The 22,509-nt window shown below is 38.9% G+C and overlaps 1 protein-coding gene across 3 annotated transcripts in view; it reads right to left on the reverse strand.

Moving 5' to 3' along the window:
- Nucleotides 1–22,509, reverse strand: part of arhgap36 (Rho GTPase activating protein 36) — a 71,505-nt gene that overhangs the window by 23,194 nt on the left and 25,802 nt on the right. For 2 of the 3 annotated variants that reach the window (XM_051400454.1, XM_051400456.1), the window contains exon 2: nucleotides 7,842–7,998. In XM_051400454.1, the coding sequence (XP_051256414.1) occupies nucleotides 7,842–7,998 (157 nt within the window). Of the gene's footprint in view, nucleotides 1–7,841; nucleotides 7,999–19,759; nucleotides 21,017–22,509 lie in introns of those variants that run through there. The other variant, XM_051400455.1, reaches the window with a different exon arrangement.

Consider the following 22,509-nt stretch of genomic DNA (forward strand, 5'->3'; position numbering starts at 1 on the left):
TCCCTATTAAGGAACGATCGGAGTTCCCTGCATCGCAAATTGTGCTATCCAGAATATTCCGGAGCGTAAAGATGGAAACTCTTTGCTCATTTCCACCTTAAACACCAGTTAGTAAAGGAAAGAGCTGAGAGTGACTTTGTCCATGTGAATGTGTGCATGTCGGGATAAAAGGGTCAAATTCCCATGACTGCAGGAAATTAAAGTTTATTTCTAAAGTGCACGGCCCCTCCCATCACGCACACGCCACCTCCAGCTAAGTCTAATCTCTTAGCGACTCCCACTGAATGCCTGTGTCGTGTGTGTGTGTGTGTGTGTGCGCCTGTATGCAGTCAGTGTATAATTACATAATGCACATCCACAGAGAGCTAAGGCAAATACAGAGAGGGAAAACAGCCCAGAGATTTTCCAGAAGTTTTGCATCATAATTTGTTGTTGGCAGTAAGTTTTGCTAAAATGCATCATTTCAGTTAAATTATTACAAATTGTACAAAATTGCAACTCCAACAATTTAATTCTATTCGAACACAGATGCATCAACCAATTCCTCAAGCGTCGGTGGGAAGGGGCAGATGGATTGCTTCTTTAAAGATTTAAAGAAAAGAAGCGAGGAGGAGGACTAAGAAAGAGTTAAAGAAGGTGTATGTATGGATGCTTGTTGTTCCCTCTGTGTTCTGCAAACAAAACCAGAATCAGAAAACTTTTATTGTCCATCACACGCACAGAAATTTCAACAAGGTACAAACAGCACACAGAGTGTTCGATTTTAAATCTAAGTTATGCAAGAAGTGCAAACATGGGCAGATGTTAGCTATTATCTAGCAACCTAGTATGTCCTGGTCCGAGGGACTTCGTGAGAGCTGATCGCACCTGTTCTAGACAATGATTGATTCCACCAGAAGCGCGGTGGAAGCATCTCTCCACTCTCTAATATATTGCAGCGGCACACCAAGCTTCACAGAGAAGATTGCATTGGCGGGAAGTCAGACACGGAAACGGCATAGAGAATTCGATCAGTTTTCAAAATAAAATACCCCGTTCGGACTCCGGATCAGATGTCTTGCTACAGAAGTCAGTCAGAGACAGATAAGAGGAGATTTTAAGAGGAGAATCGCACCGTTTTGTGTCCTTTAAGGACAAAATACACAAGTCAACAACGTTGGGCAGGCATGGCACTCCACTTCAAAGGCGCTGTTGGTGAGATTTAACAGAGCCAAACTGACTTAAATCCACATCCAGTGGAATTTCAGGGTTACTGAGGAAGTGTGAAGGGTCAGGATTGTTTCTGTATGACTGCTTGAAGACATTTGACAGTTAAAAACTGTAATTTTTCTTGCATGATTGATGATCTGAGAAAGTTGTATGAGGGATTTTCAAGGAGAAAAAGAAGAAATAAAATAATTGCTGCAAAAACTTTATTTTTTCTTCTTTGCTGCTGAGGTTAGAAAATATCTGTGTGTGTTGGCCTCAATGTTTGAGACTGGCTTTATTTATTTATTGGAGGCTTTCAGATTGTTCTTAGGCTGTTTTAAAAAGGTACTTCTAAAAAGGTGCAAGCTGTTTTATTCATGATTCTACAATCATATTTTGTTTACCTCTGACCTTATGGCATATCTGACCTTGTCTGTCACTATTTGTCACCAAGCCAATAGTGATATATTCAAATTAATATAATTGATTTATCCAATCAACAGTCTAAAGTCCCATATTCAATTTGCAAAACTAGAAAAAAGCTGCAAATGCTCGATTTAAGAAGCTAGAACCAGAGAAAATTTGGCATTTCTGCTTGAAATTTTACTTGATTACTTAATTATTAAAACATTTAGCAATTCATTCTTTGTTGATTGACTAATTGTTTCAGCTATAGCGAGGACATTCTCAAAAAAAGAGCCTTTCCTGGTTACATCAACAGCAACATAAAAAAAAGTGGAAACCTGGCAAATTAGAGAAAAAACAAGTGAGGGGAAAGTAACAAGTGGAAAGAAGATCAGAGGAAGGAGAGTTAGTTCGGAGTCCCTGTAGAGCAGCGGTTCGGAGAAAAGGGGCATGAGAATGAACTCCCGACAACACCAAATAAGAGCAAATCTGTCTCTCAACTACTGACACGTTTCACAAAGAATTCCCTGCAGCATGCCAATGAAACTAACAAACACACACACTCAGCACAAAGGGTCATGCATGTAGGTTATATAAATGTAAATATGCATATAAAAAAAGAAGCTAGAGAGGTTTTATGGCATGGATTCCTCTTTCAGCTGGAGCAGTAGGAGGGAAATAAGGAGGCAGCTGAGTGAGAAGAGATACAGAGGAGGAAAGGGTCGAGATTGTTGTCACGGAAAAGTGTGATGAAATCGGAGGAGTGAAGAGCCATATGGAGGCAGAGAGAGAGAGAGAGAGAGAGAGAGAGAGAGGCAAAGAAAGAGCGAGAATGCAAAGAAGCAAAGAAACCCAGCGGAGTGCAGAAGAAGAAACCTCGAGGACAGACCGCGATGGACTCAATGGACTGGAGAGATTTCACCCCAGGGGAGAAAACTGAGGACAAATATTCCCACACTTACTCACAGAGCTCTTTGTGAGCGAGCGCTTTCAGACTGCATTCATTTCGAATGTTATACACAAGTAAAACAAACATCTCTGGGTCCTGTAAAGAGTCACCTTTACTTTTATTGTTCCAATTTTATCTTCTATGAACCAAACTTTATAGCCTACTTATCTAGTCTGAGATCTGTATTTGATTCATTGTTGGCAAATGCATCAAATGTGTCACTTTATAGACTACAAATAACCAGGTAAATTGTTCTAATGTGGCCAATAACAGGTCTCAGTAGCAGTAACATACTGTTTAGCCGTTATATTTCAGCTCTGTTGTTGGTGGCCGGTAGCAGTTAAGGCTTTTTGCTCCTCCTTTGCAGCTAGTCCAAGTCAGTTTTGCTAAAAAGTGAGCTGGGAAGGATCAGATCCCACCTCTCTCGGAGTCACGAGTGCAGCAACAAGAACATGATCCATAAAAACCCTGTACCACTGCTGGAAAAAAACAGGGTGTTTGGAGGGGGACAAATAAACTATTTTGCTTTATTGCTAAGCTACTCTGTCTCACAGTGTTTTATTCATCTTTTTTATAGGGCAGATGACTGTGCCATATCACAAAAAAACATGTGTTAATGTTGGTAATGTATACTTTTAATTTGCATTTGTATAGTGCTTTTATTTTGCTTAAGTATGGTTTTAGTCTGTCTATTTTTTTACAAACAGTGTTTGATTGTAACTAAAGTTTCTCACATCTGCGACTGATCACCCAACTTCAGTGGAAAAAGGGAATGTGTGTTTTGTGGCGTTTTACAAGCTCCACATCCTTCCTCTCTGAGTTGGTTTACGTGGGTTGAAGGGACTGTTTTGGTCAGTGAAGCTGGTATTTACAAATTACTAATTCAAGGCTGTGTCTTTTTCTTATTAGGGAACACTTGGCATCTCCGTGCCAGATCGCTCTCCAGATCTGGAATGTGTGGGATATTTTAGGAAGTCTATTACCTGAATTTCAACTTGCTTGCAGGAATTTTAATCCCAGATTTTTCCCTAGCATGTTTTTTGGCATAAAGAATATCTATAATGCCTCATAAGCCAAACTCCTGAAAACATCTGAGCAGGTAGAGCAAAGCAGTGAATATAAAAGGATTTACTGATGTTTTCCCATGAATCTCTGTGCAATTAAACCCTGACCTCAAGGAAAAAAAGAGTTAACATTGATCCCTAAAGATTAGAAATTAAAAAAAAATAAATAATATATATAACTAAGGGAAAGAAAACAAAATGGAAAGACTTCCCGAAAGTGAGGAGGGCAGGGACGAGTGGAGTCTCACAGGATGTATGTTGTTCTGAGTCATACTGGAGAAACATACAAACTTGTTTCCATCACTTAAGGGTAGTTTCATCTAATTCATTCCCTTGAGAGCCTCTTAAACCAAGTCTTAACCCTAAAATTCACTTTGTGAGGGTCTGCTTTAAGTTCCCCCCAAGTTCACACAGGCTTAACATGACTCCCAACTCTTATTGTGAAGTCTGTATTATGTGACTATGGGATTGAATGAGTAAGATCTCAATGGGGAAAATGAGGATACTGAAGGATCAAAAGTAACTGAAAACAGAAGAATTTAATTATCATCAAAGAATACAAATAATAAGTTAAACAAGAACAAAACATGAACATAAAATGGAGACTATTGTGCAGTTTTATCAAGTTATCAGTTGAATTTCTTGTAGTTTTGGACTGATCTACAGTTTGAATGCATGAATAAAAACTAGTCAAACAAAAGATTATTGGACAACTTAACTTCGCATTATGGCTAAGTTAGTAAGTAAGTAGTTGCAAAAAGGGTAAAAAATTAGAAACCACTACGGTTTTAACTTCACTTTTGCACAAATTGAAACGATCAAATCATCAGGATCAATAAACATTAAAGAGAGACAAACTTCAATTAGCCATAATCAATATTTTATAATAACAAAATTAAAATGACAATGACAAAACTGAGCTTTATGTAGTGAGTTTAAGCTATTTCTTTGCTCTAAATTATTAAATATAAATATTTCATTGCCCTTTTATATTTATCTTTGTTTTGTTTTTGTTTGTTTTTCCTCTTAGTTTCATAACTGTTCACCTAACTTTTGTTCTGGATGAGTTACAGTGTATGTATGTAATTGAGCGTCGCTGAGCAGTGTGGTCAAAGTTGAGCAGGTCGGGGGTTAATAACCCCCAGAGAGAACAACAGTATGGGAGAGAGCTGTTGAGTCTGAGAAAAGCAGCTTACATACCAACGGATTTCATAGGAGAAAGGCTACCGACAGATCCTACACACACACACACACACACACACACACACACACACACACACTCACCACTTCAATCAGCTGTGTTTGTTTCTTAGCATCGGCCTCTATACTCTGATCCTACTGACCTCCGCGATCCCTCCAGCTCCAATAAACAACAAGCGAAAACCTCCCAGTCTGCAGTGTGTGAGGTGTTTGAACGATTTACAGTTTATTTGTTAAAGATATCCCGCTTTATTGGCTGGATTTACTACCTAAAGTTAGTTCAGATAGATAAGATGACTTCACATAAACAGTATCTCAAAGCAGGGAGTACCGTGGCAAGAAAAGGAATGGTTGTGCAAGTCAGCAGAGGGAAAAGCGTTGAAGTATTTCCGGCTTTTATCAAATCATATCAAAACATACATAGAGAGTCTGATAGCCAGCAGCTGTCCAGGTAGCTGCATCTCGCTCTCGCTCTCGCTCTCGTTATTTTAAGCCTCCTTCTCTCTGGTTCATCCTCTGGGGTCCACTGCAATGCATCTTTAGGAATTTGCTGTTTCCATTATGAGCAGGCTCAATCCAGGTCCTCTGGTGTCCTTGCTGAGTGATTCCGGGAAGGTTGTTGCCGGAGGTTGTATTTAGCCATAAGATGTAGAAGAAGATTTTTTTGTTGGCATGATGTATGGAGGGTTATTTACGGATGTCCTCCTCTGAGTGGTGTTGAAAATGCTTTATTCTGAGTTTGTATTTGGAGCTGTATTGGTTAGAGTTCCACATTTGTTTTAGTCTTGTGAATGAAGCTTATCGCTTTTAGTGCATGGTAATAACTGAAGGTGACTCAGACATATCAGCATATCAATATTTATCAGCTCTTCTCTTATGTGGACGATGGTGGTTGGACCGACAGGTAATCAGTAAACTTGTTTTAAAACGCTTTGGAGGCAGAGTTATCTGTATGTGCTGACTCAAAGAAGTCCCACAATCCCACAATATAAAGGCAGATTACACTGATTTGGATACGACACCTGGTCTGCAAGATAAAGGAGAGCCTGTTTTGCACAAATATGGCAGACATCCACTTATCACAATATTGCCAGGTGCTACCATGATTATATCCAACTGAAGACAGAAATCTGGGCACAACGCAAGTTATCCTGAAGTTTTTGAGCTCATTGTAAATAAAGTATGAAAGTGGTGTGCCATGTGTTTGGCTGCAATCTGGAGCCAATTAATTAATAAAACAATTGAGTCATTAAATGTGTCACGTTGGCACATTCACAGCCTTCTAGGATTCTTTAGTTTTACTTTTTGACGGCTACTACCCCAGTTGGAAAAATAAGTGACTTTGTAAGCAGGATTAGAAATGGGGATATCATCGTCCAGTGCCAGAGCAAGAAAAAGAACCAAATAGGAAAATAGCATGTTAAGTCGTGTGTCGACTTAAAGGAATAACGGAGCCTCAATTAGCATGAAGAAGGAGGTTAAGTGCGTTTCAAGTAACCGATAAAGACCGAAAAAGACTCCGGTCCTCTCAGAGAAGGGCCATCTTGTATCAGGAAAGACTTTGGAGATATAGTCCAGAGTATGTACGTACTGGAGCACACAGAGTAGGGTTTCGACACCAGGTGCGTCTTGAGACTCAGTTTAAATTTGTTCACATTGTTGTGAAAAAAAATTATTTAACTGATCGTAGGAACAACTAGAGATACAAAAAAGATCTTCAAAATGTCAGACTGATTAATTAAGTGAGATAAAATGTGATTGTGTCCAGAGCTGGGAAGTAAGAAAAGTACTTATTCTTTGTTATATCTAGTACCCAAACATGTTTTTGGCTCTAGTTTCTCCATGACATTATTTGTCCGTAGCCTTTTTTGAAACTCTCCTCTTCAGAAAAACATTGGACATTTTTCAGGTTCTTTAAAATGGTATCTGCTTATCTTCAGTAACAGAACAGGAAGTAGCTTTCTTATATGCCTTTTTCTGATATTTCCCCAAAGCTTTTTAAGGCATCTGCACACTTCTTAGGCACCATATGTTGGTTTTTATCCATCAAGCTTGCTTCACAGTTCTTTAAAACGCATCCTAAGATAAACTGCAATCAAAACCCTGTCAGTGGTATTTGAGATATCAACCGAGCCACAGGGATAAAAAAACAAATTCTGCAGCATCCTTTGACCCTTTCTTATCATAACTGTCAACTCTGATCGCTTACACATCAGTACAGAATGTTGTCTTTGACCGAAGAGAGTTGACTCGACGTCCTCCTGCTTCACGCTCATTCCTCAGATTCACTAACTGGTTGTTATGGCTCCCTCGACGGTTGGAGGGTTGCGCTCACTCAAGGACAGTTCAACCTTAATGCAGGGGGCTGATTCACTCTCACAGGGGATATCTTTTAAACTGGCACCATGTCATCATGTGCCTGCTTCCTCCATCCCTCTAGGCTGCCACTCCTCTCCACAACCAAGACGAACTATTTAAAGTGGCCACACCCATAGAGAAACGCAACACTGCATCATAATCCATTATTCCACCACAATATGGGAAGCCATTTTAGTGTTTGCATCTTTTTAAAAGACTATAAATGTTTGTTTTTGTACCTACAAATTGTGTATTATTTGAATTATTGTAGAGTTTAAAGAATGATTTAAATGCATTTCACATATGTAGCAAAAATACTAAACATGCTTGAAAGATTACAGTAAAAATGCTAAGGTGGATTTAAATATTTCTTGCACTGAGAAAGGTTGTTGTTTGGGAAAACATTCCTAAGGAAATATGCTTACTTGCCAAATTTCTATGAGTTTGATTTAAACTAAATATGTTGAGGCCTAAAATGCCTGATTTCGCAGCAGCAAGACAGTTAAAAAGTCCAGAAATGTCGAACTTTTCCTTTAAATCTTGAATCGTACATTCAAATCAATGAAAGGAGAGAAAACTTGCTATGCTTTGAAAAAAGACGTCCTGAACTCACATAGACATAAAATCATTGGGGAAAACATGCTGAATCATTGTTCCTGTAATAGTAATTTCTGTACCTCTTGGGATGGTGATCTTAAAGTCCAGGTCCCTTTCCTCCAGGTGGTACAAGGCGACTTCCTGTAACCTGGCTCGCTCCAGCTCTGACAGGCTCTGGATGGGCACCGGCTGCAACCGCACACTCTGACCCAACATGGTCGCCCACGTCTGGTCCCCCTATAGCGAGGGGAGAGAGAGAGAGAGAGAGAGAGAGAGAGAGAGGGGTTAGTGAGTAGACGATGTAAAGATTATTAAAAGGTAGATGGAGGATCTATCACAGCACAGATGATTTTATCTATTTACAACTCGATTTCTGCGCCTTCTGACAGTTTAACCAGAAACCAAAGCCTAACAGACGTCCATTATCAACCAACCATCAAGTTCTTAAAGGAAAGAAAACCTCAATCAATTACTAACGCTGACTCACAGGTCACATACCTAAGTCCCAGCTTTTATCTTTACTCTCCAACAAGACAAACTGTAAACTACAATGTTGTAGGTCAACCAGAACCTCAGAGTTACTGTCTCACTTTTAACATCTTAAATCTTTATTGAATGTAAAGTTTAACCTCTTTGTTTTATGTATTAAAAAATGGTCAGATCACATTACTCCTTATTCTCTTTCTCAGAATCCATTTGTAATTATATTTTTAGTTCATCCATTCTTTTGCAAATACCCATTGTGGTGTATTCAATCTTTGTCTTTTTTATCCTTGAGATTTCTGTACAATGAGCACTAATTTAAGTCTCTCACAGCCACAAACTTCCTTTTTAAAAAATGGGAAATTCCACTGATTTAACACACAATAGGAAATGTGTTAATCCAGCCCATGAAATCAGCTGTGTGATTCCTGATGCATCTCTGGAGGGATGTATCCAGCGTTCAACAAAACCTTGAAGTCAAAAGTCAGGATATTAGATATTGATTGGCAATATTACAGTAAATGACTGGAATACCCCTTGTGGTGATCATGCAGTTTATTAAGTGTCAAGTTCAGTTTTAATGTTCAACCAAACCACAACTCCCTTTCCCCTCTTTGTTCAGTGTAACAAAATACTAAATATATTACGTTCTTGTATTAAAACTGCACTAGAGATCCATTCCTGACACACTGGGAACACATATATGGTAAAAATTCTTCCAAACTCAAGGTTCACATACTAGATTTTGATCATACTCCATCTGGCTCCACTGGCTGAAAAGAGGTTGTGTGATATGGTCAAAAGCTCCAGAAGGAAGCTAGAAAGTGAACCTTATCATAAGAAGAAAGCTCTATAAAAAGGACTCTTACTGTACACTCACATACTCTCATGCTCTGCTGTTTACTGCAGAGGCTCTGGGGTCTTGTGAAATCCATTTATCACAGACTACAACGCTGCCTCGCAACACACTTAAAAATAAACAGAAAATAACTATTGTTAGTCCAGTTTTCAGATATTCCCTGGTGAATAGTTGGAAGTTGTGTTAACTGAAACAGATGTTTTCTTTGGTGATTTCCATTTAAGAAACACTTCTTAAACATTTGAGTGGACACATTTATCTGAACAGCATGCTTAGATAGGCTGAGCTCCAGTTAATATTAATGTTTTCAGGCTGTCTGAAGGGTCTTAAATAGTCTTAAAAGTTCCAGTGTGTAACATTTTAGGAGGATCTACTGGCAGAGATAGAATAGAATATTCATAGGTGTGTTTTCATAAGTGTATAATCACCTGAATATCATCAAATCATTGTGTTTTTGATACCTTAGAATGAGCTGTTTATATCTACAGATGCAGCAGATCACCTTCCATGTTTCTACAGTTGTCCATGAACAAAATAAACGGACAAACCAAACACTGGCTGTTCACGTGTTTCACAGCCACCATAGTTTCTCCTTTGTGCTTGAAGGGGTTGTAATCTTCTACACCGCTAAACGTCACTAAACCAGACACATTAGTCCTTTAAAATCTGAATTTTACACCTTATATGATTTTTAATTTTATGAAGTTGCATCTTTCAGTCTCGCTTTTAAATGTGGTTTTTTTGGAAAGATTTGTATTGATCACACTGTAACAACTATTAGTATATAATCACCTGAAAACAAGAATCACTGTGTTCTCGTTACCTTAGAATGAGACTTTTTTTTTTTTTTTTAACTACAGAGGGAGAGGGTCTTCTTCCATGGAGGCCACCAATTTGAACCACCATGTTTCTACAGTAGCCAGAACGGACAAACCAAAACACTGACTGTAGGGCCATATTTCGTCGCCAACATAGTGTCTGCCTTGCACTTGGAAAGGGGGCTAGATGCCACTAAATCCAACACACTGGACCTTTAACTACATTATCCTGATTATACTTGCATACTTTTACTTCAGTAACATTTTCAGTGCAGGAGAGACATAGTAAATATTGAATAACAGGATGGAGAGACTGAGGAAACAGAGAAAACTAATTGAAGAGAATACGAGCCGCAGTGAAAGACTAAAAGGAGTTTGATGGAGGGATGCAGCAGCCACAGGTTAATGAGAACCAGACAAACACACTTTAGATCTGAGGTCCGTGTTTCACGACGGGTTCACCCCATCAGAGAAAAATGTGTTTTTGATAAATGTGTGTAGTGTGTTTGTGTGATGAAAGCATGCGATAGCACACACCCAATTGAGAAACCATGAGTCTGAAGAATGTTGCACGAAAGCATGTAAATCAATCAGCTAGTAAATCTACATGACACAGTGATACACAGTGGGACTGCGCTTAATTAAGAAAGTCATATATTTGTACTTCTACATTCTTAGACAAGTGTATTTGAGAGGTAGGATTTACCAAAGCCAGATCATATTTAACATCTAAAACATGACAAGGAGCTCCATGTAGAGACTGTTTTTTCATAAGGGGGTCAAGAAGGTTGGAAATCACCGGTTTAATATTTCACAATGTGTCGTATTTTATAAGCTTATCCACCATTTTTTAACATAAATCTTAATTTGAATAGTAACTACCGCTGTCAGATACATGCAGTAGAATCAAAAGTACAATATTTCCCACAGAAAAGAGTCCTATAAGTTCCTAAATACACCAAATATGATAAAATTTGAGGAAATGTGACGCACAAATCATCACTATAAAACCAGATAAGTTCAATTTAACCTTAAAAAAACAGTTGAAACTGATTACATTAAAGTGATTTTAAGTGAAACTAACATTTTGTAAGTTAAAAAAAAGTGATTTAAGAGATTCTGTAATCTTTATGTGTACTGTGAAAACAAAATACCTAGTAAAAAAGTACTTAATCAAGAATTAACTCACCAATTTGAGTTTGTGTTACTTAAAGTTGTTGACGTAATCTGTATTTGAAACACCATTGAGTTTTTTAAAAAGACATAAAAAGACTTGGTTATGCATATTTCACTCAACTTAAACATCATGGAGAGCAGGAAGAACTAAATACTGCCAGAGAGCAGAATAAGATGGATTTCTCCAACCATGAAAGCTAATTAAAATGTGAAATTTAAAGATATTGGATGTTAAAGACTTGACAACGCTCCTTTTAGATCCACAGAAGACATGTTGTGTTTTGCTATGTTAAGTTATACTCCTCATGACTAGTAGTGATCTTAGTGTGTAAAATTGGTGGATTTTCCCTTTACATAATGTATGATTATGTTATTGAGCCTGTCAGATTGTTATTCCAAGTGTCTGAAAACATTATGGAAAGGATCCCTACAAAGACCTTTATAAAAAGAGGAAGATGACTTACGGACAAATTTTTTTCACCTTTGTCTTCCTGCAGGACTTCTGTTTCTGGTTAAACAAAAAGGATCTTTCTTTGTAGGGATCCTATCCATAATGTTGTCAGACACTTAGAATAACAATCAGAGCCTGTCAGTGGCAAAAACACTTTTAGTGGCCATACATAGATAGGCAGCAATTGACCCCAAAGATTACGTTGCAGCCAGTTTACTGGATCAGTTCCAAAAAACTTTATGTACCTATTCGTCATTTAGACCCCAAAATATGTTAAATAAATAAATCAAATAAAATTAAACAAGATAAAAATATCAGAAGGACCCTGATAAGTTTCATCATGTTAAAGTATTACACAATGCCCAACATTTTTTACAGAGTCCTGCAGGTGCTTTCTGACATTTTAACTGTTGTATATATCATGTCTGCAAAACCACTCCAGGCTTTATACTTACAGTTATGGCTCTCTGGTGCCGATATCTTTGGCACTGATCCCTGATTGAACTTTTACAGACTATAAGAACAACGTGTAGGAATTCTTGACTAAGCTGCATTTCCCCCTATATGGCATCAATACTTATAATTAAATTGCATTTATGTTCTAAAGCAGAAACCGAAAATAATAAAACACATACAGAAGGGCCATCAATTAAAACACATGAGCAGAGGCCAGTATCTAATTTTCCATTTGTAGAAGCATGTATTAATGCTATATAGTGGTGAAATAAAACATATGGGTAGAGTTACTAAGATTGATGATATTATACTCTTACATAGTCTTATTTCTTTAGTAAATAATGTATTTGTTTCCCCATTATATGATCAGTTAACTGCATAGCAGCAATCACATATGGCACATATTTAAAAGTGACAGATTTACCATAATACCAAAAAGAAAAAAAAAAAGGATATTTTTTAGATTAAAAACTTTACAGTCTTACAAGTCAAGAGGAGTGGGCAGCCATGCTAGCAGCGCTGATAGACTGTGGTTTAATGTTCACCAACTTAGTTCTGCAACTTTGCACGCTAACATTTGCTAATTAACACTAAACACAAAGTACAACTGAGGCTGTTTTGCTGGTATTTGGTAATAAACCAAATTTGACGTGATTTTGGCTCACCAACAAGATTGTGTAGCAACTTTTATGTTGTTGAGACATTTCACTCCAAGCTTCAACCTCAATATGCCGCTAGAGACATCTGGTCTCCATGAATATTGGTACCAGGTTTCTTTGCAATCCAGTCAGTCTGGACCGACAGACCCTGCTAAGAGCCCCAAAAACCCAGGAAACTGACCAAGTAATGTCTATTACACAGCAACATCCATCTAAAGCTAACATTATCCAATAGCCACCATAAGATACTGGTTGCAGCTGTTCATTTATAAGTTGAACACTGCGTTATTTCTTCTTTCAAACGTGCTTCCTTTAAGAGGAACCTTTGAAAGTACCTTTATTGAAGCTTAGAAGTTCCCTTCAGATGACCAACCATATGTATATGCCTTTACATAATCGCTCTTTTGTACACAATCAGCCTTGAGTCTTATCTCATCCTTCAAAGCATCCTGACTTCAACGCAGTAACCTTTCGCAGTTATTTACGACTGCCTTGCTCAGCATGTATACTTCCACATGTGCTTGACTGTCTCATGTCTATAATTGAGGCCGGCCTCAGCCCACACAGAGCACCGTGATTGGAGAAAATTGCTTTGGTCTTAATGCTAAACGTAACCAGACAATCACACTTGTGGTGAATCTGGATGAGAGTTGCCCGCAGACGTTAGTGAGGCCTTGCCTGCTTTTTTCTAAAAACGGGGTGACGTGTTTTAAAAGCAAACATGGTTCAGCGGAAAACAATACCATGGGAAAGCTGGTTTGTTGTCTGAAATGTCAATGGTAAGAGCTGACATTTAGGATAAGTGTCTTGACTCACGGTCAGTCTGTTTAGAGAAAGGAAACCTATACATTATCTTGTATATTTTCCCTTTCTCTGTAACAGATGTGCATATTCATGTGCCGCAAAATAAAACATTCCTCACAGCACACATTTGCTTGCATTCAGCAAAGTGCAAATTCTATCCTCCTGAAAAAATTTAAAGCACAACAATGTATTAACTCTCTGTTGGCATTTAATCAATATTAAAGTTCCATGGGGCCACCAGTAAGAAGATTAGCTATTCTTAATGCCTGCCACCGGGTTGTATTCCCCTTGAAATCAATTAAACGAAGCGGTAGAAACACTACCACCTTTGTCCACAGGGGCCACCAGAATCAACACAAATTAATGTTCCTTGTTGCTGCTTTAACTGAGACCAGGATGAACACTTTTACTTCCTCTGGCTGTGTGGAAAAGTGATGTTTTCACAGAAAAGACCTAATATGTGAGTCTTACAGGTAAAACATGAACTGCTGAACGTTGGCGTAACTAGACAAAGGCAGTGAATATTACATTTCTCAAAATTCATGAACCACAAGCACGTGAGAACTTAAACTATCAAAGTTTCCCCTCACAGAGTTGATGAGTTGACTTTAAGTATGCATATATATGTGGTTTTGCACTCTGTAGAGGGAAAGGTAAACTGTCCAAGTTCAATTCAATTCAATTTGTATAGCACCATTTCATAACAGAAGTTATCTCAGGACATTTTTCAAAATAGAGCAGGTCTAGATCGTACTCCTTATAGCATTATTTACAGAGACCCAACAGTTCCAACCATGAGCAAGCACTTGGCGACGGCGGCAAAGAAAAACTTCCTTTTAAGGACAGACCCCGGCTCTAGGTGGGTGGTCTTCTGCCTCGACCAAGTAGACCAGACTAACTACCCGGGGTCCCGATGCCGACACTGATCATCATCCAGACTTATATTATTTCTGTAACCCAACAACCAAACAATTCACAACAAGATACTGGAGGTCACAAACCCCTGATTTCACACCCAAACTGATTGTGATGAATGTTTCCCATATCAAATTGATTAAGTGTGTGTGCCTTTATGTCTGCGTAGGACTTCCCTGTTCCCACATGATGCTGCATGCGCTCAGTCATAAATGCTCAGTCACTCTGTTGCTGATACACTGGATTTTCTTGGTTCATGTGTGGATAATGTGCTACGTCCCACTGTTGTTTGGCTCCTTTGTTTTGTTCTTTTATGTGGTGAAATGTAAAATCAAAACTGTGAAACGCTGCTATTTAATACAATAATATACCAAGACTATAACCACATTTAATCTGATTGTTTTCAACATGTTTGACCAATATAGACCAAAGAACTCTGCTTGTGGTTTGCGGCAGCATACACATAAGGTGTTTGTTAATATCGAGGAAAACTACACATAACTTGTCCGAATGTTCAAGACCAAACTCTAAGAAAAAAACAATGGTGCGTTTGAGATTTGATACAATGAGCTGGTTGGGGACCATCTTGCCATGACTGTCATAGATCGAAGTAGGGTCGAGACGTACAGATCTTTTTCCCTTTTGTATATTTTTGGCCGCAGTCAATACCAGGAACAAGGAAGGAGGACAATTCAAACCACATGACAAGCAAAGCGTATAAGAAAATAAAAGTAAGGCGAGTACATTGAACTCAGAACTGAACTCAGACATATGTATGTCTTCAAGCTTGCAAATCCACACACAGATCTTGTTGCATACAGTCCTCAAGCAGCACAATTACTCTCTAATATTATGTCATTTCAACACAACCACAGCAGATAATAATGGACTGGTATGTGGGCACCAAAAGGTTACTTCCAAGACCAAAGGTTAGCACATATCTGGGGTTACAGGAGATTTACCTCACCCTCAAAGCCTCTTCTCTTTAAAATGCTAACAAGAAACGAACCTTTGTGCTGCTTGTCCAAGTAACTCTTCCAATGGTAAACATCTAAATGGTGTTCTTATACTGAACTATAATACACAGGGCAGCTAACTCTGCCATATCAAGAACAATGCTGTTTCTATATCGTCTACATGGATCATCAGCTGGTGAGGACTTCCTGTTATCTTGTGACCCGTTAGCTTTAGTCTCAGTCTTCCTTACACAGCACTGAGTTAGCCTGATATCCTGTTCATCAGATGCCTATTGAAGATCCCTCTGCCGGGTTCGCATTTTATCTAGCCAGAGCTGATAATCAATGATGGCTTTGATCAAACTATCCGTTGCACAAAGCCATCTAGCTCTTGACTATCTTAAGTAGGACTAATTTCCCATGAATTTTGGGTAAATTAAGACCCTTTTCAAACTAAGAAACAAGTCTGACTGAGCACGCTGTTGTGCAATACCATTGTTCTGACGGCCCGATATTCCCGAAACCCCAATAGTCTGGAAAATGTCCCACTGGACGGAAAGCCCCTTTGTCCGCCAGCACGTTATTTCAAAATCAAATGCCCATTGTTTCGGAAGGCCAGTCCAAAAATACTTACATTTATACTCTATAACACAACTTATGCTCTATAGGCCGGAGCCTGACTGTATAGACCTCTACCAGTGATCACAAGAACCTTGAACTGGATTTTGAATTTGATAGAACCAGTGAAAAGAAATGAGACTTTTTTTGAGGACCTGGTCAAAAGCTAAGCAGCAGCATTTTTGGGCCCACATGTTAACGATCCTGCTGAGGCAGGTGAAGAGGGAACAATAATAGTCGAGAACCAGGACGAGATAAAAGCCAGAATCATCATTTCCATCTCCGCCTAGTAAGACGGCGCTAATGTTTTTCAAAGACGCAGTTCAACTCCGGGGATCAAACAGGATGGAGATGTTGCCAGGAGGAGTAATTGCCATCGGGGGAGACACTGTACAAAGCAGCACCTGCTGAAACTGTAATATTCCTGCACTGTTGTTTAGACCTTTGTCCTCCGTTCTTTCAGGTGCTTTTAATAAAGTAAATTATGGAATGAAATTTTTGTCCTTTGGCTAAAAGCCTATACAATGTGTGTTTGTTAGTGTTTACTTAAGGTTTGTGTGTTTTAAACCCTGAGTGATAAAGTCAAAGAAATGTGCTCTGATAGCTAACAGATGCTTGTTTTTACCTTTTACTCTTCTCTCCCACGCACCAGATCTCACTTACTTTTTCATCATTTTTTAAACCTCTCACCGCTCTCCGCGCTGCTTTCCCTTTTCTTCCCCCCTTACCTCTCCACCCGGCTGTGAGGTTAATGCGATTGTGTATACTCCTCTCTCCCATGGGTGCTCCCCGTTTGTTTTCTCCATGTGCTGTTCATCATTAACCTCAGCCTTTCATCCTGCCCCCACTTCTTGGCAAAACAGCGCAAATGAGACAGAGATTAATACGACCGCTCACTCTCATTCATTAGGAGGTGATGAGGTAGTTTATTTTCTCTGGATTACTGGAAAGTTTTAATTGTTGCCATTGACATCAGAACTGCATTTTGTCATTAACGTAGATTAATTGTATTTTTCTCCTACTTTGATCCTGTCTGTGGGTATAATTTTGGTGTCGTACTCATGATACAGCAGTGCGTTTGGTTAATAACGAGGTGTAGAAGTTGAACTGTAAGGGTAACATTACATAAACAGGTGGAATTAAACTTTTATTTCTCCAAAATGCGGTATTTTGTTGGATATTTGCATTTTGTGATTTTGCAGACATTAACTAAGGGAACTGAACTTTTTCAGGCCGAGGACCCATTAGCTGATAGAGGGATGGAGGAGGGATTTACTGCACATATTTAACAGGGCAGCCTATAGTGCCATGTAAAACCATTCCTTGTGACTGTGCATTCAATAATAAGCTCTTAAAGTAATTATTACTGACATCTTTATAAATCCTATCACAAGAAAATGACAAAAATGAAATCTTGAGTGTGGTTTGGTTTAAGTGATCAGAACATTTTGTGACCTAAAACAATAAAAAAGGTAATTTCTAGGAGAGATGAAGATTGTCTACTTTGACAAACACCACAAAAAACACATTTCCAAATGCCCTATGCCTGCCATATAGGACTGATATTATGTGGAATTATCCCTTCATAAGAGCTAAGCTACATAAAAGTAAACGTTTTATAAACTTTTATCATTCACAACATTAAGATACTGATGTATTATATAAATACTTTAACACTTAAAAAGCACCTTTCTATTTCGAGTACACTTTATTCACACTTTGGTTGCTACATTGATCAGCTCCTCCACTTCTCACTCCCAACAAAAGATAAAGACATCTTATCTAAACTTCCTGGTAGGAAGTCAAAAGGAGCACTGGGATCCGGGCTTGAGTAGGTTTCCCATTCACTATAACATACGGCACATTTTCCCAGCTCTCTACATCTCCTCACGTTGCCCTGCAGGGTTTTGCTGCTTCATCGGTGATGTACAATAACTTTACTGTTGGCTCTTTATACCAGCTCTGTATTAGACATAAATATAAATCACTAGTGCAGAAACTGTGACCTGCTTCTTTCACTTTATTTCTCCCATCGGTACTTTGAAGATACTCAGGAGCTTTCAGATCACAGTAGAGTACAAATTTATAAGGCTTGTACACACGCTGTATATAGGTTTCCCCACAGAAGCAAGGTACATGACACTGAAAGTCAGATTTTATGAATAAAATTTGCTTGGGTGCTTCTAAACACAACTTTTCCACTTTAAGAAATGTTTATTTTAAACATTATATCTCATCACTGAAAGCACAACATGTCCCCCCCCATTTCATTACATGGACACATAAATAATGTGCTCAATTCCTGTCGTGGCTCCATGATTCTTTCTGATGAAGGAACATTATCTTCACATTATTTAGCACCACACTGCTTCTTCATAAAATTAATCAGGAACGCCGGCCGGTCTCATTAGGATGCTCTCAGGAACACATCACAACTGAGCCTGGCATGCATTAGTATGCAAAAGGTACTTACTCATTCACGCTCACACACACACACACACACACACACACACACACACACACGTAAACAGACAGGCAGCACTAATAGGCCCCTTGGCAGTGCTAAAGATTGAGGCTCAGCGACAGAAACAGGTCTTGCGTCGACACAGCAGCCTTATTGTGTCAGTCCTGACTAAACTGGCATGTTACCATTACAGACGCGCACACACGCAGTTTTCAGGGATCACACCGACTCCCCGCTGTCTGGAATTCAAAGTTAGGTCAGTAGACGAATACTAATAGAAGTGGATTAGTGGGATGATGCCAAAAACCTTGTTTATGTATGTGCAAGAAGTGTTTCTTTGTGAGTGTGTGCATTCACGTCAACGTACGCTGAATAATCTAATGCAAACATTTTAGGAAGGAAAGCAACAAAATGGGAGGAAATTCAAAGATTTGTTTGGTCGTTTACACCTGGCTAAATATGTGCCACTTTAGGAAGCGCCAGATCCAAGATTAAATCTAGGTTGTTTTGTTTTTTTCTAAGTCAAAAAGCTTGACCTAATTTAGCTGAGTTAATTAAATAACTGTGTTACCTATCCTTTAAAAAGACTGAATTAATGGTTGTACACCTGCCTAATTTTAGCTAGCACAGCTCGCCAGGGGTCCACGAGTTTTAAGGAACATCTGCTGTTTTCCAGAATATTGAGGAAGTCTAAAGACGCAGTCGAACTGTGTTCATAAGATCAGACTTTTTGGGGAAATACTGAACAGAATCCAAGACTAATAAATTCTAAATATACATTGATTCCTGAAGTTCTGCTCACTTAATGTATGTGATGAAAAAACACCATTTCCAGTATGTCACTAAGGAATCCTCTGCTATACGCTTTACACACACACATATATATATATATACATATATATATATACACATATATACACACATACATATATACACATATATATACACACATACATATATGCACATATATATACACACATACATATATACACATATATATACACACATACATATATACACATATATATACACACATATACACACATATATATACACATATATACATACACACATATATATACACACACATATATATCTATATATATATATATATATATATATATATATATATAGATATATAGCATGTGGTTCAGCAACACACACACACAAAACCTGAACTGAATCCTTAAAATCATAAACTTTTTGACACTGAAGAAGACAAATAAGAAAAAGGCTGCAAGCATGAATATCACACAGCAGACAGATGCCATCTATATGTCAAAGTGCACCTTAGAGACACACACACACACACACACACACACACACACACACACACTACCTGTATTGGGGAGTCACTTTCAATTAAAATCCCCTTCAGTCGGGTCCTTGCAGATTTCTCAGCCCTGGTTATCCAGACTTTGATCAGACACTCAAATGCATCTCAGCAGCTCTGAGTTAAAGTAGCAAGTGAGCGAGTGAGCTGAAGTGTAAATAAGAGAGAGAGGGAGAGAGACAGAGAGAGAGGGAGGGAGGGCTGAGAAGTGAGTGAGATTAAGAGAAGAGGAGGAGGAGGAGGAGTGGCGCATACTGACTTGACTTCCAGGAGCCGAGAACATAAACACAAGAGCAGCGAGGGGAGGAGAGAAGGGAGGGAGGGAGGGGAAATGTTATAGGAGGAGGGAATAGGAAGGAGGGAAGAGCTAGAGGAAGAGTTGAGGAAGAAAGAGAGGGAGAGAAGGAGATAGGCAGTCAGAGAGCATGAAGAGGAAAGAATGAGGGAGAGGATGAGGTAAAGATGACTATAAGGAGGTAGGAAGTGGAGAGGGATCGGGAAAAGGATGGAAGAAAAGGAGAGAGGAGATAGGAAGAAAGATAGGAAGCCATGAAAGGAAAGAAAGCAGAGAAAAAACTGGTGGAGGGAAGAGAGAGGAAGTAAGGAGGGAGGGAAGGAGGAAAGCAGGAATAAGAAAGGTAAAAAGGAGCAAGAAAAGGAGTAAATACGGCATATAAGGAGGTAGGACGGGAATGTAGGTAGGAAAGCAGAGATGGAGTGAAGGAGCTATAGGATGGAAAGAAGGAGGTACAGAAGGAAATACGTAGGGTAGAGAGCATAATGAGGTAATAAGGAAAGGAAAATAGGATGTAGAAAGTGAGGAAATTAGTCGGGGAAGGAGAGAAGGGAAAAAGAAGGGAGAGAAAGAGAAAATGAAGAAAGAAAAGAGAATACAGGAGGGAAATTAGGAGATATAGGGGAGGAAAGGAGGAGGTGGGGAGCAAGAAAGGAGGTAAAATGGGAGAGGATAATGAAGGAAATAGGGAGTAAGAAAGAAGGAAAAGAGGCAGATATAAAAAAGGAGATAAGGAAGGAAAGAAGGTGCAAGAAAAGGAGTAAACACAGGGGAGAAGGATTTAGGAAATGAGAAAATAAGGAAGAGAAGCAGAGAAAGGTGAAAAATAAGAGGAGAGGTAGAAGGAGGTAAAGTAGGACAAGTAAAGAGGGAAGAAAGCAAGTGAGAGAAGGGTATAGAATGAGAAAAGGAGGAAGAGGAGGAAGCTAATAATGAGAGAAGGAGCAGGTAGAGGAGTGGGAAGAGGAAGTGAGGAAGGAGAGAAAGGTACAGAAGGAGGTATAAAGATAGAAGGGAGGGATAGACGAGGAAGTAAGAAAGGTGGAGGAGGAGGTTGAGAGGGAGAGAAAGAGGGAATGGAGAAAGAGAGGTAAGGAGGGAGGGAGGGAGGGAGGAGGATTAAAACAACAGGATAAAAGCTCTATAAAAAGGACAGACAGGAGAGAGAGAGACGAGAGAGAGAGGAAGAAACTCAGACTGAGGAAAAGAAGTTTAATTGGAAGACAGGAAAAGATGAAGAAGAGGACTTCAAACTAAGAGCATTTCTCTGATGTCTTATCTAAGTGTCAAACTGATTTCCAGATATAAAAAAAAAAAAAAAAAACAAGACAGACAAGTTATAACCTGTAGATATACACAGTAAGTATTTTCAAACTCTAAATACAGAAATCTGATTTTGCATTTGCTTGTACTGATACACTTTAAAAACACTAAAATATAATTTTAAAGCAGAATTAACAGATTTAGTTTAACATATAAACTGTAAAATAAAATGTTTGACATATTATCACTTTATAAAAGGGGATTAAAAAGGCAAATCTGTTCAAACAGTTGCAACTTGTCTGTTTTCACCAACTCCTTAAAAAGACATATTTTTGCTTTTTAAATGCTCCACTATGTTCTACTACAGGTACCGTACACAGTACAGTGGGTTTATCAGAACTTTTTAAACTGAAAACAGCTGCTGCGGCTATGACAGTTGTGAGATTGAACCGAAACATTGAGCTGAAATTGAATTAAAGTGAATATAAACCTGACATGTTTTTGACAATGTGATGTTTAAACCTACTACAAGGAGTTTTTAACACTACTGCTTTTGTCCACAGGGGGCGCCAGAATCAACGCAACATAAATGCTCCTTGTTGCTGCTTTAATTTAAGGCTGTTCCAGTACTATCATACACATTTACACGAGGAAATTTTGCATTTTTGGAGGGATTAATATAATAATCTGGGGAAATGACGGACATTCGCAGCACCTGGCTGAACTGAGAGTGAGAGTTGTTGCTGTTGGTATGTAGAAATCAATAAAAGTGATCCTGCAGAAAAATTCCAGCCTGCAATTCAACAGCTGTGCAGAGTCGTGTGTGTGTGTGTGTGTGTGTGTGTGTGTGTGTGTGTGTGTGTGTGTGTGTGTGTGTGTGTGTGTGTGTGTGTGTGTGAGAGAGAGAGAGAGAAAACAAGCCTGGAAAATGTCTGTCAGCAGTCCAGCTGTGGAGCCCAAAACAACAGCAGCTAAAATGGATGACACTGCAACCTTTTGACCTCTCTGGTGAACCCACCCCCGCCCCACCCGCCCCCCCGACAGATTTCAGATTTCAGATTTCATGGCCCTGATTATCTAATATGGTAGGAGGTAATAATGGGAAGACAAACAAATCCAAAATGACTGCACAGTTGCTGCACAGGGGGAAAGTATTACAAATAAACAGACCTCTGAAGACAGAGCAGTGACACAGAGG

Source organism: Dicentrarchus labrax, unplaced genomic scaffold (assembly GCF_905237075.1).
Source record: "Dicentrarchus labrax unplaced genomic scaffold, dlabrax2021, whole genome shotgun sequence".
NCBI lineage: Eukaryota > Metazoa > Chordata > Actinopteri > Moronidae > Dicentrarchus > Dicentrarchus labrax.